General features: G+C 34.4%; 1 protein-coding gene across 3 annotated transcripts; it reads left to right on the top strand.

Annotated features, from left to right (window-relative positions):
• The first annotated feature begins 2,424 nt into the window (after positions 1–2,424).
• Positions 2,425–15,410, top strand: LOC128236145 (pregnancy-specific beta-1-glycoprotein 2-like). 3 transcript variants are annotated; one of them, XM_052951014.1, is made up of 6 exons: positions 2,425–2,572; positions 6,710–7,045; positions 8,142–8,453; positions 10,925–11,194; positions 13,238–13,543; positions 15,007–15,410. In XM_052951014.1, the coding sequence occupies exons 1-6, from the start codon at positions 2,524–2,526 to the stop codon at positions 15,366–15,368; spliced, it is 1,635 nt and encodes a 544-aa protein (XP_052806974.1). In that variant the 5' UTR covers positions 2,425–2,523; the 3' UTR covers positions 15,369–15,410. The 3 variants fall into 3 exon arrangements, with proteins under 3 accessions (XP_052806974.1, XP_052806975.1, XP_052806976.1); XM_052951015.1 differs by having other exon boundaries at positions 13,238–13,553; positions 15,007–15,236; XM_052951016.1 differs by lacking the exon at positions 6,710–7,045.
• The last annotated feature ends 1,731 nt before the right edge of the window (positions 15,411–17,141 follow it).

The following is a 17,141-nucleotide window of genomic DNA, read 5'->3' as shown; positions in this document are numbered from 1 at the left end:
ACACTGTAGGCAAAGATGTTAAAATGATCAAGTACGTTGAGTGATTTGCGCTTACTTTATGAGTCATATCTAAATTCACAAAACTACGTTAGTCCGATATCGCCAAAGATTTCGGAGGAGTGGCCATAGATTTTGGGCTTGCCACGAACCTAAATCCTAACATGCAAAATATGAAAATATACCCTAATGAGTAGGTGAGGTATGGAAACCACTGAAGTACTGAATGTTTAACAACGATTGGTGCGGTCTAAATTATTATATAAAACAAAGATGGATGCAACTGAATTCGCCGTATAAGCCAGGAAAAAAACCAATTAGGACAGGGCCAACACCCGTTGTTCATGCTTGTGTCTTTGCAATATTGTATTGATTGGTTATTTTGAAATGGTGTGTATCTTATTCAGCGAGGTGCTGAACTAAAAATCACAACAACCGATCGCAGTACGAGGCTATGCGGCTTACAATATCCATGCTGACGAACGTCTTTTACTATTATATTTTATTACTACTACCATATAATAACTTCGCTACAATTTTTCTCTGCATCTCGAATAGTTCCAATTTGATATTACTTTGAACAAATATAAACTACAGGAAAACAAAGTATCGCATAAATATATAACCGTTGGTTTACTCAAGATAACACTAGCTAAAAGTAACAAAAGGTCGATGACACAATATTCCTTCGGACTCCACATACTTTAACCAGCCCAATTGCGTTTATACACTTAAAATAACATCTATCACGCAATTCATTTCTTAAGTAATAACATCTTTCTCATGTAATTCATATTAACATTTATTAGATTTACATACATAGTAAAAAAATATTCACTGATATTTACCAATCTAGTTTAAGTTAATCACTTAGAATGGTGGTCATCCGGTTTATGTCATGTCCGTTCTGTTATTTTTGTTTATCTTGTACATGACCGTAGCGTGAAGTTCTTATTTTTTAATAAAATGGGACGAACATTTAAGGAAATAACACGTTAAAGTTACTAAATATATTGGACTTTATGGTCCCAGAAATACAACGTTTTCATCGTATGTGCATCATTGATTTTTTTATTCTATCTCATTGGAGGAAAACCTTGCATTTGATTTTTTTACGTTATTTCTCGTCAAGCCATTTTGGTTAAATATTCAATAAGGTGATGTTATCTGGTAATTACTCATGTTTATTGCATTATGAAACCCCACTTTTTCCCAGCTTTTGATAAGAAATAAAACGTTTTTCAATGCAAACAGCTTTCGAGAGACAGAAACTCCAGCGTCACTATGCCTAACTTGCAAACACATTCGCAATTAAGATACACGAGAAACATCAAAGTGTATGTCTGTCCTGCTCATCCGTATCGCGATCACATGATTCGATGTAAGGCTCATGTGTCTCAATCAGTGTACAGTTTAGGCACGCAGTTAACCCCGGTCCTAAATTGGGACCAAGATACGCATTGCGTTGGGTCGCCCGACCCCCAATTTATTTATGCCGGAAAACACTGTTAATGCAGCCAGAGTTGCATTCTGAAGCCATGCGGACAATCACCTAAAACGTTTAGGCTAGCAGTTGACCCCGACCCTGAATCGGGACCGAGATACGCTGTGCGTTGGGTCGCCCGAACCCCACTTTTGTGCCGCAAAGAACTGCAAATGCAGTCAGATGTGCATGTTACAGCAATGCGGAAAATTACCTGAACAGTTTAGGCACGCAGTTGACCCCGAGCCTGAATTTGGACCAAGGTACGCTTTGCGTTGGGTCACGCGACCATCATTTTCCATGCCGGAAAGCTCTGCTAATGCAGCCAGAGTTCATTGCTTAAGCAATGCGGACAATCAGCAGTTAAGGCACGCAGTTGACCCCAATTACGTACCCTGTCGATGAGGAATTCACAATGGAATTCTTTTTTGATAGTATCGATTTTTATTTAGGGCGTGATCTGGGTAAATTGAGTACCAACTAGGGAGTAGTGAACCATGCTTATTTGTTGTGAGGGGCTATGCTCCTTGTGTTCATAGAGAATGGTTTTATAGTTAGGTAGTCACTGGAGGTTTAGTTGCGTATGCGGACATTCTATAATCTGCATGATATTAAATTTGCATGAATATGCAGGCAAAAATGCAGATGAAGTTCGCAAGAACAAAATAGAACGAAATGTATCACTATATATGCGCAACCTTTGATAACGTGACATATGTGAACACATATCGTACTCTTTTGCTCCGTTTTTCTATCATTTTACTTTTGTCGCTTTGTATCACCATACATATAATTATCCTACACACTCAACTAGCAAAACGTAGGTCGTTATATAAGTTATATTTTCTGACCCGGAAGTTACCTTAAATGTGTACTTATGTGCACTTAGGTTTTGAACTTAACTTCCTCAGTGTTGAATAGAAGGAAGTCAGCCGATAAAAATGTATATGGGAGATTAAACATGCAATTTTGTTAAAGGATAAATATAATATCCTGATATTTGTGTTATTTTCTTTGAGTTTAGTTTACATTGAGTAGAAAACATGGAGTGGTATTTCTCTGCTTTTTGGATGTATATGCAAATATATATTGGTGAGTCGCTTTTACATTCTTAAAGCGTGTAAAATACTAATTTAAACCTAATTCAAATTTAAAGATGCACTCTTACTCACAAATACGATTTACCACAATTAATAAAGTTGTGTCAATTTACCGAAAAGGATGAATAAATGTCGAAAACATTTGTTCTTATGAAGGATAATGTGTTGAATTTGAAACAAAGGTGCAGATAACACGGCATTTCTACCTTGTTAGACAATAGTAGATCACAGTAAATCTTTTAGCACTCAACAATCATTTTATATTTTTGCGTTTACAGCTATTAAATACACGGTTACAATCTTGTTATCAGTAATTAATGTTTTCCATAAATGCATTATTCAGTAAGTAGTTAAAGGTTTATCACTCAAAATTGTTTTTGTTATACATGTGTATGTATTGATTTTGAATAAGAGTGTCACTTTAAGTTGAATGTATGATCAACAAGTAGTATCTCCAACTAAACCAAAAATGTTAGCCTTCCCTTACACATCATACTGATCGAAATGTTGAATAGGAATATATAATTAAAACATGATGGATGCCAGATGAGGTAAAAATAAAACGTCATGAAGTGCATTTCGCTTACGAATGTGATAAGAAATACATGCATGTCTCATTAAAAATCAATAGAAGTGTGATTTTTTTATCGAACATTACCGTTTGTGTGTATGGCAAAGCTGGTACATTGGTTAGCTGGTATATATTTAAAGTCTTGATAATGAAGACAGTGTGGTTTGATAATGATGATAAATTTTAAAATATTTTTGAGCGTATGTCAGATTTCAATTATTGAGCAAACTGCATTCGGATTGAAATAGCTAATAAGCATCCATCAAACGAAAATAACACTTTAATCGGCAAAGAAATCGTCAAAATGACTCCATTATGTAACAATACATACATGAGTGCAATAGGTCACGTAGGTCATTTAGATAATTTAGAAACGTCGTTTCTTTGGAATCTATTTTTCAAATAGGCCCGTTTGTGATACAAAAGTCATAAAATAACTCTCACTAGCCAATGTGATGTGTCCGTTAGTGGTCCCTGTATTTTGAGAATACACGAATGTATACCAAACATCGAATTATGCAGTAAGTTTTATTTTTGCTTTCGTCCAGGGAAATTTAGACGTAAATATAAGCAACATAGTTTATACACTGATATTAAAATTACTGTGGTGCAATAATGTAATAATTTAAATGAAAATCGTTAAATCAGTTATTGTGCAGCACTCTGGATTTAACCAATGTGATTCAGACGATCATCTTTAAATATATACTTCGAAAAAAGTTCGGCCATATATCAGGGGTTCCTGTTTGTTATTACCTTTTAGCAATTTCATTTTTTTTAGGTTTTTAATCCGTAAATTCTAACTTATATCTTTTAGTCTACTGACAGAATTTATTTTTAATAAAAACAAGCATTTTGAAAAAATCCTCAAACATATATATAATCATGTTTTTATAGCAACGCACAGGTCTAGAGAATTGTAAATTATGTATCATCATCACCACACTTTTCATCTCACAGTGGCTGATTATTTGAAGTTGTATTACCCTTAGTATAATAATCTTTATAAACTTTTACTTCAACAATAGTCTAATATATTTCAAAATAAATATTGAGCAGCAACATTAACGAATAAGGCAAAAACAATTACCTTCATATCCATATTTACATTTATACTGGCTAATCGTGTACGAAATATTCGGTATCTTGCCGACGTATTAAGTTCACATAATTGTACTGCTCCTTCTCTTTGAAAATGCAAATTTAGACCAATTTGGTAAATTGTCCGACTAAACGCACAATGCCACATTGAAAACGCTTGCATTTGTTAACAATGTTAAAAGAAGCAATATGGTAAGCAATAACATGCTAGTATTATGTGTACAAAAAAGTTCTATAAATATAATGCATACTTCAAAATCCTCAGTACACAAATTTGAAAAAAAAATGTACATCTGGATATATTTTTGTGATGATATCATTCAATAATTAGTCTGTCAAAGCCCATTGAAGCATATTGACCCCAAGCTCGGGCTTCTAATGTTTTCTTGCCTAATTTAAACCTAAGACCATAATATTATTCTCGTTGGTAAACTCCTCGCGTACTGGAAAGAGTGACTGACTGTGAATCATTTGTTTTGATGTTCTTGTTTTTAAAACAGATTATCGATACTTATTACGTGAAATCGTAGCGCTTATGGGCCATTTGTCTGAATTGCTACTGTCCGTACGTGTAACACTCTCACTTCAATTCACGACCTATATACAATGCCGTTCAAACAACCACGTCTGATGAGACCAAGATTATTGTTAGCAATAATTTATTTCTTCATTGTTAATTATTTTGTCATATTATAACAGAGCAATGTTGACTCTCAGATCTAAACCAGGCAGACTGCCTAACCAACTATCAAGCTCCGGAGGAGTGTTTTATACTTCCAAATTGTCCCCAATTGCAGTTAACCATTTCGAACGTGTTTCTTAATTCGCCTTAATATTTTAATCACTTCATGGGATACCTCTTACCACACGTGACAATAATGAAGATACTTTACTGGCTATCGCCACAAAAAGGAGCATTTCAATCAATAGTGTCAGTGACGTTAGCTAGGCCAAACCCTTTTGAGTAAACAAGGTGATTAAACATTTTTTGGACAGTACTTAAATTTGCCATTAGCGGTTGACCTATGGTTAATTTCGACTGATCTTTGATGGAACCAAGTTAGATTAGTTTAGCAAAAGGCAGCTCCGTTGATAATTATTGTTCAAGTCTTAGGGCCATTCTAAACATATGCTAAAGCGATTGACTGTTCCATCTATTCTCATTCTATCTATATTGACTTTATCGACACCTGCAGGGTAACGGTAACGAAGCTGCAATAATAAACGCTTTGGCATTTTGACAGGTTAGTTGCTACAGACAGAAATGATGACCTAGAAATTAATTAATGTTGGCTTTGGCCATTGTGTTGCATACGTTGCGCCCTTTATATTTATACATGGTTTAAACTCGAAAGTCCAAAGTTTAACTCTATAAACTGTCTAACTTGTTGCTCACTACCAACTCATTTCTTCCTTATTATCCTCCAATTTCCAGTTTTTACTGGATCGTCCCTAGAGGCAATCACATGTGGCAGGTGGGTTGCCTATATCATGAATTTCAAGCCTGACAGATTCATATTCAGCTGATATTATGTAGAGTGGCACCAACTTAAGTATCAATCGAAGCAAGTTTAGTGCGCTTTCATATCTCTGAGGCAAATGTCATTACCCCGCTATCCTTGTTGGCTATGTTGGCTCGACTGGCGATATCCTGAGACGGCGGTTGCGTCGATGCTGACGCCGACGATGTAGCTCCTGTTTCGAAAAACGATAGTGTCTACTATGTTTGAGAGCGATGTAATTCTGGATTGGTTTTCACATCCCAACTCAGTGTGGTTAATAATGAATAATATAACACTAGTCGAAACAAGCAATAAATAATATATATAATACCTATCTATATATCCCTATTTTATAAAATATATTGAACCTCAATTTACACGTGTCAATTGCAAAGGACAAAAATGAAATAAAGTAATGGAACGATATCAGAATATCGCAGTGGTTTATGAATCATGTGGGCTTTATATGAAATCACAAAAATAAACAGCATAAAGATGTTTTATCAAATAATTAAACCTTAAACCTTGAGCATTCCGTTATAAATTTAAGTGGCATTCAGGATTTTGCTTGTTAGGAAAACAGCCGCATCTCTTGAATAAATTAATGTCATGTAACCTAAAACATGTGCACTTCCATTAAGCAGATGCATTTGCTTACAGAATTTAAATGTCGTGTACGATAAAACGCTTTAGAAATGTAAAATTATGGGTTTGCATTTAAGAAAAGTGTCAAATGTGAACCGTTGCGACTTAATCATTACAGAAAGAAAATTGTATTGCCAGCTGAAAATATTTAAACAACCATAACTCTATTACCAATTACTAAAGGTTATTTTAGTAGCTGTATAAGTACAAAAATGACATATAAGCATCATGTCTATATAAAATAACAATTAACGTAAATACGTTAATTGAGTTTGCTAGTGTCGTGATATAACGCAAACACATATTTCAGAATTGGGATGGGCATGTCCATTAAGTTCTCCTAGAATATTCAGAAGGGAAAATTCTCCTGTAAAACTTACCTTGGCGACATCTGTAAACCCTCAAGGATTGGTTAACTACCAAGTTTTTAAGGACGGCAGGAATTTAATGACCATTGCAATCTATAACGGCGAGGTTATGGATCAAGATGAATGCGTGCTTGCAGACTGTACGTTTACAGGAAATGCTGCCAACGGTGACTTTTCAATCACTCTTTCTAATGTACAGAGAGCGTCAGCAGGAACCTATAAACTCATGGCTGTCATAACCAACGATGAAAAGGCTTGCACGACACTTTATGTACTAGGTATGTACCTTCATGAAAACTCACTAAGTAAATAGCAATGCAGGCTCAATACTGTATGAGATATATATCATTTCCACCGAATGCCTGTAGAACTTAACTTACTAAGTTTATTTCATCCAATGTACAATTTAATTTCACTGTCGAAAGCAGCAGTTTTCAAATATCTCAATTGCCGTTAGGATATTTGGAGCAGATACAGTTTGTGTGCAAAATTGATCAGCAAGATCAAAATCATCAGAATATTGACAAAACCTGGAGTATTCTTTGGATGATACTTATTACAAAATCAATGGTTTCGCAGCTTTTTTGCATGAAAAACATGCATTATTTATGTAAATTTAAGGTAATTTGTTGTTTTGATGTTTAATAATTGTATTGTATGAATAGTATTTGATTTTTTGTATTATCCTCCCTCTTTAATACACAGATAATTCAATACAATTCAATACGGTTTGAGAATGTAGCATGTCAATTATTTTAAATTAACTAATTAATTGATACATTTAATGAATAAAATGAGATTCAATATAAGCAATTAGACCGTCACAATAATTTAGCGGAACAACAATAGCAAATTGGTTACAATTATTGCAGTTGAAATCGTCAACATTTGGGGAAAATTCCTACGTTATGTATGTATTATATCGGGTTCTATGTAAGCAAGTTGTTTTGCAGTTGGCATAATTTTGCGTCCTTTTCTATTTAAAAAAACGATGCATAGTTCTGCATTCGATGGCGTTTAGAAACTATACGCATACACTATTGGCACTGCATATATGTGAACGCTCTGCTAAGTGAATGTAAGGAAGAGTACAGCAAGGAAGAATTGATGGTAGTTTGACGATTGAGAATAAGCAATAATTGCTGCATTATTTTCAAACAGAATTACTTCGTTGTAACTACGTTGATAAAAATTGTTATGAACGGTGTGTATTTTTAACTACATTGCAGATGTTAGTGACCAAGTATTAGTCACCTACCTAACGCTGACGTGTTGAATTTTTTGCTTTCATCTTTAAATACTGTGAGCGTGTCAATTAGTGATGTAAATAGACATGGTGGTTTTGATGTTGTTATATCATATATTTGTGTGTAGGATCACCAAACCAGCCTACAGTTTCGTCAACCAAGATCCCTTCCGTCGGGGAGAATGTCATTGTCACCTGCAGAAGTTCCTCCACAACCACACCGCCAAACCACGGGCTTAGTTTGTCATACGAATGGACAATTAATGGCCAGACAAACCCAGCATCCGCGCGTTACACATATTCCACATCCAGACACCAACTCACTATCTCCAATGTGCAGAAGACGGACAGCACCACTGTATTACAATGTTCGGCAACTGAAGTTGTTACAAACGGATACACTTCGCCCGAGAGCTTGGGATTTACATTCAACGTTCTGTGTATGTATGCTCTGTTTAAAAAGCCTTTTGAAGAAAATTAAATCTGCAAATCGATAATTTTATACACAGCTGAAATAAACCATGCAAGTATCAAATAAAGTCAATATTTATTTATGCTATTGTCGAAAGCTGTTTCACAATCATACATAGTTTTATATTATTATCACGTATTTACAAGTATTGACATACAAGTACACACCACTATAAATAATGCAGATATAAGGAATTAAAACATACGGTTATACATATTCAGAAACACATAACAAAGGTAAGCAATAATACAATTGCAAACTATTCATAGACAGTGCACGAGATTAAGTGCATGCGTTATGAGACTACACATGATAATGATAAATTATAAATCTCACAGTTTTATCAACATTAAAAATGTATTCGTACCTAAAGTTATTAAAATATAACTTTTTGTAGTTAATTTGAGTTATATAGTAGAATATTTTACTGTATACAGTACTCAATTTATCATGATTTAATGACAACCTTCTGTCCATCTGCTCCAATAAGGTGTCTAAGTATATCGTTAAGGAGTCAGTCATGTTGACGCACGAATTTTCGGTTCCCCGCACGGTTTTACCAAAAGAAAAAACACTCGCCCGTGTTATTTTTCCCGACATTTTGAAATGCTGATGAAATATTCTGCGTTGTTCAAAAATCTAGTGATTGAAATTAAAACGGCACGCTGCTTTAGTTTACAGGATGTAAACCAAAACAAACCGAACTGGAGCCGGATTGTGCTACTTCAAATAAAAAGGAGATGGAATCATTATATTTTTAATGCAAATACATTCTTAACCTGTACGACAATAATAACTCAAGTATTCATCTAGCCTAGCTCAAAATATGAACACCACGTGGCGTTCATTAACAGTATGTAAACAAATGGGACGTTAAAAGACAGACCGAACACCAAGATGATACTTTTCTGAATGAATATGGGTTTGTACATATCAATATGAATTTTGTATGTTAAATGGGATAAATATTTAAAGATGTAGCTGGTAAAAATGTGTGCATCTTTGTTATAAGAAGTGTGTAGTATTACCGAATAGGCTTGAATGACAGGTCATGCACTCTATAAAGAAGGTTACAGTTATTCATCATTTTCATTTGAAATGTAAATAATAAAGAAAACTAGATGCCTGAGAATTGCCAAATGTCAAGCCCGATGCTTTTAAATTGCTGTGGTTCAAGTGTGACCTTGACCTATAGACATTGGTATTGTAAGGACACGCCATCCCTCAATATGTGGCCAAGTAAAACTCGAACGAGCCAAAACAGGTGGAACACGCATATTCCCGCACCCGCACCTGACACATACACCAAACCGTCATTGGGGTGTCCTCGTTGAGCTCACTACAAGCATCTTTATACTATTATTAAACAATAAAACATAATTATTCTTCATTGTATACATTTCAAATAAAACACAAAAGGATCCAATAAATCAAAAACAAACTTTGTAACTCATTATTTGTTTTTGCATTATATTGTTACGGTTATTAAACAGGAATTGTCAACAAACTCAAATATATGTGCATTTAATAATTTTACTACTTTGTGCACATACAACTGTCAGTAAGTTACAAGACACAAACTATCTGTATATACGTCTATTATCAGCAAACTTTCACCAGACATTTAGTCTGTAATTATGTTATTACAATCAATATACAGAAAAAATATTGACTTTAGCTCTCTGAAGGCTTTTAAATTTAGACGAGGGCTTTACAAACACAAACAACATCGAGTTCAAGGTAAGAAAATCTAAACTTTGGTTGAAAGTCCCGAAAGAGAACTGTGATTATAACTATACTGATGTTTCAAGCATTTATAAGTGTGTAATAAAATGGTTTAACCTTGAAAATAATTTAAAAAAATATTTTTGTCTAGGTGTAAACATTGTGTTGTATTTGATAAGATACAAATAACAAAATAATATTCACATTAAAACGCAAATCACTAATCACTGCGAACATTAATTCAAGCGATTAAAATATCATGTTTATCGATCATTATCTGTTAAAATGATATCATGTCTTGGATGATGATTGCGTTTTGGCTCAAGAAACTGGAATCATGATAACATGAACTTAAAATGAGAAAGTGAACATTTACCACTTTTATCAAGCACCGGGAGGCCCCTCTGGCACGTTCGTAAACGGTCTGATTGACAGTGACAGGACACGCCTACAATTGATTACAATTCAGCTACCAATTTTAGCCGTAACAGTTAAAGAAGGACTAATAGGGAAATCTACGAATGTCAAGAAAGACACAAAACCATTGTCGGCAAAAAGATTGTATGAATATACCAACGAATGTGTATGTTCATAGATATGTTTAATAAAAATCTTCATTAATCATTGAAAACGGTTCGAAATGTAATCCATGTACGTAAGTGCTTGTTATGTTGTATTACAGGAAATTATGTCCGCGTGTTAATCTTCTTGCAGATGGCCCGGACAGACCACTTTTAAACGTTGCTTCCCCGTTGACTGTGTGGGAAGGGGAAGTAGTCCAAAGCTTCGAGTGTACTTCCGACTGTTGGCCTGGATGTAATCAGAAGTGGATGAACGCTGCAAATGTTACAATACAGCATAATGGCACACTTGCACTTGGAACAGGTACCAGGGACGAAACTGGACTATATGTATGCGTCTCAGAAAACAACGCCACAGAATACAAGAAAAGGAACGAGACGTCTTTGATGTTGATTGTCGAATGTAAGTGTTATAACTCTGTTGGACCATACATTTTTATATATGTCTAAATCGCAATTCGAGTTGTATTGCACATTTATAAGGTACAGTTGATAAATCACTTGTTTGATGAGAGCATTTGATAATGCAAATTGAACACATATGTATTGAATGTAAAACTTAAAATATTGAAACAGACGTTATTGATATATAATACACATGTATGTTTTATCAACACTCTAAAATAGAAATAATATTGTTTTATGCTTGATATTTTTGGGGAAATTATATTTGCCAAATACGCATGGTGTTCGACTTATTGCCAATTACTGCTTAACTCATGAAAACAGGGTGAGAAGGAGAAAGGAACATGTTTATGAACGGTCAAAGATTTAATCTTTATATATTTCTGGAATTTTGAACAAAAAAGGTTTATTGAAATCATACAAATTTAGCCAGGAAATCGCTCCGAAATTTTAAGCGAAGCTGAGAAAAAATACAGAATAGTTTTCAAATCAAAAGCGATCCATTTCGTATGGAAAATCGTGTTTAAGGAGTTTTATAGATATAGATACTGATATGAATAAAATAGATATAGCGAAAACCAATTTGTTGGATAAGAGTGAGCGTGGTCTAACGGTTGAAATTCACTTTGTGTTAAATACTCATGGGAAAAATGTTTTGTTAAATAATTGACATTGACATGCTTTATTTTAATAAATAAAACGAGTTTGGCTTTAATTCTAAAAATTGAATCGGTAAAAGAATGGTTGTACAATGGTTAGCACTCTCTCTTCTTTTACAAAGGCGACACAGGTATGATTCCTGGCCTTGGTGAATGTGAGTTTTGTTGATAGTTACTAGGCCGGACAAGTCGGTTTTCTCCCGATATTCCGGTTTCCCCCACAAAACAAGAGAACACTCTCGTGCAACATCATGTCAAGGAGAGTATATTAACATATTAAACTCATATAGCTTTCTACACAATTGTAGTAAAATAAAAAAGTAAAGTTTAAACTAAAGTGTTCACATGTAATCGCACTTTTTACTTCAAATGGAACGTGTTTGTTCTATGCAAAATTTACTTGATTTAACGTGTTTTGAGTTAAGATTTGAATTATTAGCCAATCGGAACAAGTCGGTGCAAGTGGTCCTATATTCTAAAGCTTTCCTGTTACGATAATAAGATGTTATTTTTAATATTCTGCGCTTTTTTGTCTATTTTAACTGTACTACAATATACAGAACTGCGTAATAAACACATTATTTGTCATGTCAAAAACTAATTTATGTGATAGTATGAGTGTATATGACGCCACCCTTTTGTATGATTTTGGGAGGGGATCATACATTTGTGCCCATGCCTGTTTATCTGTTCGTTCGTCCGTCTGTTCGTCAACCACAAAATATTATGTCGCGCATATCTCCAAAAATACATTAGTCAGCGTAAAGAAAATATTCTAAAATATTAAGTGGCATGTGGAGTTGCGTCGCTTAATACAGGCAATTGTTTTGAGGGCTGTTGACCCCATACATTTTTTTGTATAATTTAAAAGGCAATTGCTTACTTATGACTTATGTTATCATGCTATGATTTTTTACTTCATGAAAATATGGCATATTTTTCGGGTGTGTCTCATATCGTTTAAAAGTCATGTACTCTTACAGGAATGTTTACCAGTATGTGAAAATGTGCACCTTGCGTTTTGTCGCTGCGTAAAATAAGAGATGAGGTTTTGCCCTTGACTTAGTTAAAATTGAAGACTTAGTTATACTTGCATATAAAGCATGGACGCTTGTGTCATCAATAGCTCGAGGAGTTTGGGAGCCAGTGTCATGAATTTTAAGAGAAATTCTAACCAGTATACTAATTTGTGATATGCAGGCAGTTTTAGCATGATATTTTGTGTTACACTGTTAAATTGGTATTTGTCAGAAAAAATAGCAGGTGTTGGCTCCTGTTGTTTGTATTAAGTGCAACATACAACAACTTGGGGTCATTTGTGTCACTTAAATGTTTAACTGTTATAAAACAAATCCATATGTGTAGCTTTGTTTTTTGTGCAGATGCTCCTGATGTGGTAATTAGCCAGTCGACTACTATATGGACTGAAAACAACCCGCTTAATATTCGCTGCAAGGCAACAGGTGTGCCAGCTGTGTACAACTACACGGGCTTTGTGCAGCTTGTTGGTGATGTCGTGATCTCAAATAGTCACGCGGAAAGCCCTGGGGTTAGGGATACTATATCTGTCAACATCCCATCCCTCCAACTTCAAGATACCGGGATTTATACTTGCAACGTTCATAATGGGATCATTGGTGTCAACAAACAACTCATTCAGACAGCATCGAAAAGGATCACTGTCCGAGGTATTGTTAAGTATGTTTATTGGATCTAATTTGACTAGTTAATTCATTTGGAATTCAGCATTGCTATAAAAGTTATTGTTTATGCAATCCATATATGATTTCTTCAAAAGCTTAAAGGAGATGCAACGCTGAATTATTACTTGGGAGTTAATGCCTCATGACTTTATGCTGGTGACCTAAACTTTAACTGTATACCCACACTTGGATATTGTAAGACGTAGTAATTGAAATGCCGATACAAAATACGTGACAATTTTCCACATATTTTATATTTAAAACCATAATATACAGACAAACGTATTTTAATGCTTTTTATACTATTAAATACTATGTCCATACATCTATTCTTAGATTAATTAGAAGCTCTTTTTTCTGTATGAAAAGAGCAAACCTAATTCTACAACTGACATAACCTGTCCACTTCCATCCCTGCCCGTTTCTTTAATTGTCTCCCTTTCCGTATTTTCTCAAAACACGGTACAATTTGACTAATTTTACGCATGTCTTACATCTTTCAACTTATTCGTCATAATAATATTATAACATGTAATTTTCTTACAAATCATGACAGCTTTACAACAGTTTACGCAGCTCGACAGGGTCACAGAAGCGAGACATAGTATACGCTTCAAAGCTGCCTTTTTCTAACGTCTTATGACTACTTATGTTGTACAAATATCACTTGTCTCTGTTTCGTGAATAATTTAAACAGTGCATCGTTTGGTGTATTTTAAACTTTGTATAATTGGAAATTTAAAATGTCATATTGGAGTTATATTGTTTGGCCAAATCGATATCTACTGGTGATTGTAGGCATCAGTGTCGTCTGCATTGTAACGAAATTGTATGGACAATAAATAAAATGGATTACCGTCAAAACTGATCCTTAATGTATTAAACCTCTATCACACTGCATGCAATAACGATGTATAATATAACTAAACCCACTGATAAAACGTGCTACTACAACCCTTTTCCAGAAATGCGTGGCCTTATTCCGTGCACTGCCATTCAAACTTATGTCTGCATACCTTAAGCTAGTTTTTTCTCTTTTATGCTAAGCACAAAACTTACTGCTTTATTTCGCCGATCATTTCACGTTCTTCTATACATTCATCATCGATGTAATAAGTGATCGTGAGTTTGTTTCAGCCGTATGATCTTCATTATGTGTATGAAAAACGAACATGAAAATGTCCCACAATACATTTTGTTTTTCTTCAGGCTATTTTTCATTTTTCAAGATTTGTAGTTATTTTCACAAGATAATTTCATCTGTTTTTCTTTGACATTGTAAGAAAAAAAGTTAAATCATGAAAAAGGATATATTACTGTATTTGTCGGATCATGTACGCGAACTATACCTTGATGTCTTTATTAATCGGAAATGACAACTATGAACTATCAAACAGATGTATGATGTTCAGTAAACGTGAACATTTTTATTACTCCCCTGTTTCCAGCATCTCCAAAGTTTTTTGTGAAAGAAACAAACTTCGCCGGAGAACCATCACGAAACATCATCGTAACCATTCCCTTTGTTAGCGTTCCTGAATACACCACCTACACTGTGATACGAAAAGGTGGAAAACCAGTTTCGACGAATGGAAAATATACTTTACAAATTAAGAAAGACTTTGTTAATGCTTTGTTCTACGGAAAACAAGTCACGCTGACTGGAAACGTTTTAAAAATGATTATCACCGACTTGTCCGAAGAAGAGTTTGGGATATACAACATACAGATTACCAATAGTATAGATACATCGAATTTCAGCATCCATGTTACGGCTGCAAGTATGGATTTGTTTTTAACATATTTATAGTGAAGTAGTGTCGATGCTGTGTTCATATTAAAGTCGTTTATAAAAGAGCCTTTTAGACATTTTTATACTGAAGTAGTGTCGATGCTGTGTTCATATTAAAGTCGTTTATGAAAGAACCTTTTTAGTATCATATGTATTATTATTATTATTGTAGCAGTAGTAGTATAAGAGGTAGTGGTTATGATAGTGGTAGCGGTAGCCTTTGCAGTAAATAGATATACTTTTATTTCCTCCAATAATGAAGAGCAGAACGTATTTACAACACATATTTCAATGATAAATAAAGCATTTACGCAACAACAAAAACAATTAGAGTGTGCATGTCATAGAAATAACGTACATGCAACTGAATTCATATTTTATCAACAAGCTCATGTATATACTGCAGTGAAACAGAACAATAGCTGCAATAATTAATGCTCAGTAGACATTAAATACACAATGTCAATTATTTTTTTTTATTTAAGCTATAACACACTCGCCACGTTTCTATTTAATGCTTGTTTCAGGAAATATGCCACCCTGACATTATTTAATTTTTCACCATCGTTCTCAGTCGCTAGTTTAAATATGCGAACACACTGTTCCTCAATTGGATACCTTATTAGTTCAGTAAAGGCATCAATGGTACACGAATCCAGCACAGACTCACACAGTTTCACTTGGTTTGCCTCATTCTCATGACATATGAACATTAAATGCACATTAAGGTTTTCGACATAAAGTGAACATTTTTTGCAAATCTGTCGGTATTGTCTTGAGAGTACAGAAGCAAAATATCTTAAAAGTTGTGCACATACATTTATTAATTTTGGAGTGTTCCTGCATATAATCCATAAATTTGAGCAGTCGTCAATTCGCAGAATATCTCTTGTCACATCACCATGTTTGTCTCTAATACGATCCATTATTTTAGTCTTCTCCATTTTTATCACATTTGTATTCAGAATTATTTTCCAACTTAATTTTGATGGGAAAATTCCAGACGCCAAGTATTCAATAAGAATATGTTCCAGTGAATATTTCCTTAACAACCGAAATATATCTGGAATAAATCCCACTATCTGTCCGTCATAAAACTGAAACTTCGTAAGTCTATACACAAATATCTGTTTTGCGTGATACATACAAGGCAGTCTACATAGTTGTCCAAAATACTGCAACTTCCGGTAATCAACAATAGTCTCTACCGAAGTAATATTAAGGGCACTAAGAGCAATCTCTGTATTTGTGTTGCGATGGAATCCCTGTATGTGTTTTATGCAAAATCGATGAGCACGCTCCAAGCCAAGCATATCACCTTCACAGTATTGTGTCCACGTTTCGCATCCATACAACGCCTTCGGTATGACCACAGATTCGTATATTGTCCTAAGTGTAACTGGTGATATTGATCTGGGATGGATACCGCTATTGATTGTCTTCAGATATACACCTCTCAACGTTATACACGCATTTTTCATCGATTCTTTTGAACTTAAACAATTATTAGTCAGTATTCCCAGATGCGTATAAGACTTTGATTTATCTATACTTTCAGCTCCTAGCGTAAATTTTCGATCACATATAACCTTTGGAATTCGATCATTAAATACGACAATAGCACATTTATTTGCGTTGTAGAAATATCTCCATTTCCTTGAATAATTCGAACAAATCTGAAGCATATTGTCCATGCCAGATTTTGATAAGGACATTAAAACCATGTCATCTGCGACAGTTGGTGAACATATATTAAAGTCATACATACAAAGTCCAAAACCACTCGCTTCT

This window comes from Mya arenaria, chromosome 5 (assembly GCF_026914265.1).
Source record: "Mya arenaria isolate MELC-2E11 chromosome 5, ASM2691426v1".
Lineage (NCBI taxonomy): Eukaryota > Metazoa > Mollusca > Bivalvia > Myida > Myidae > Mya > Mya arenaria.
This window is presented reverse-complemented; position numbering and strand designations above follow the sequence as displayed.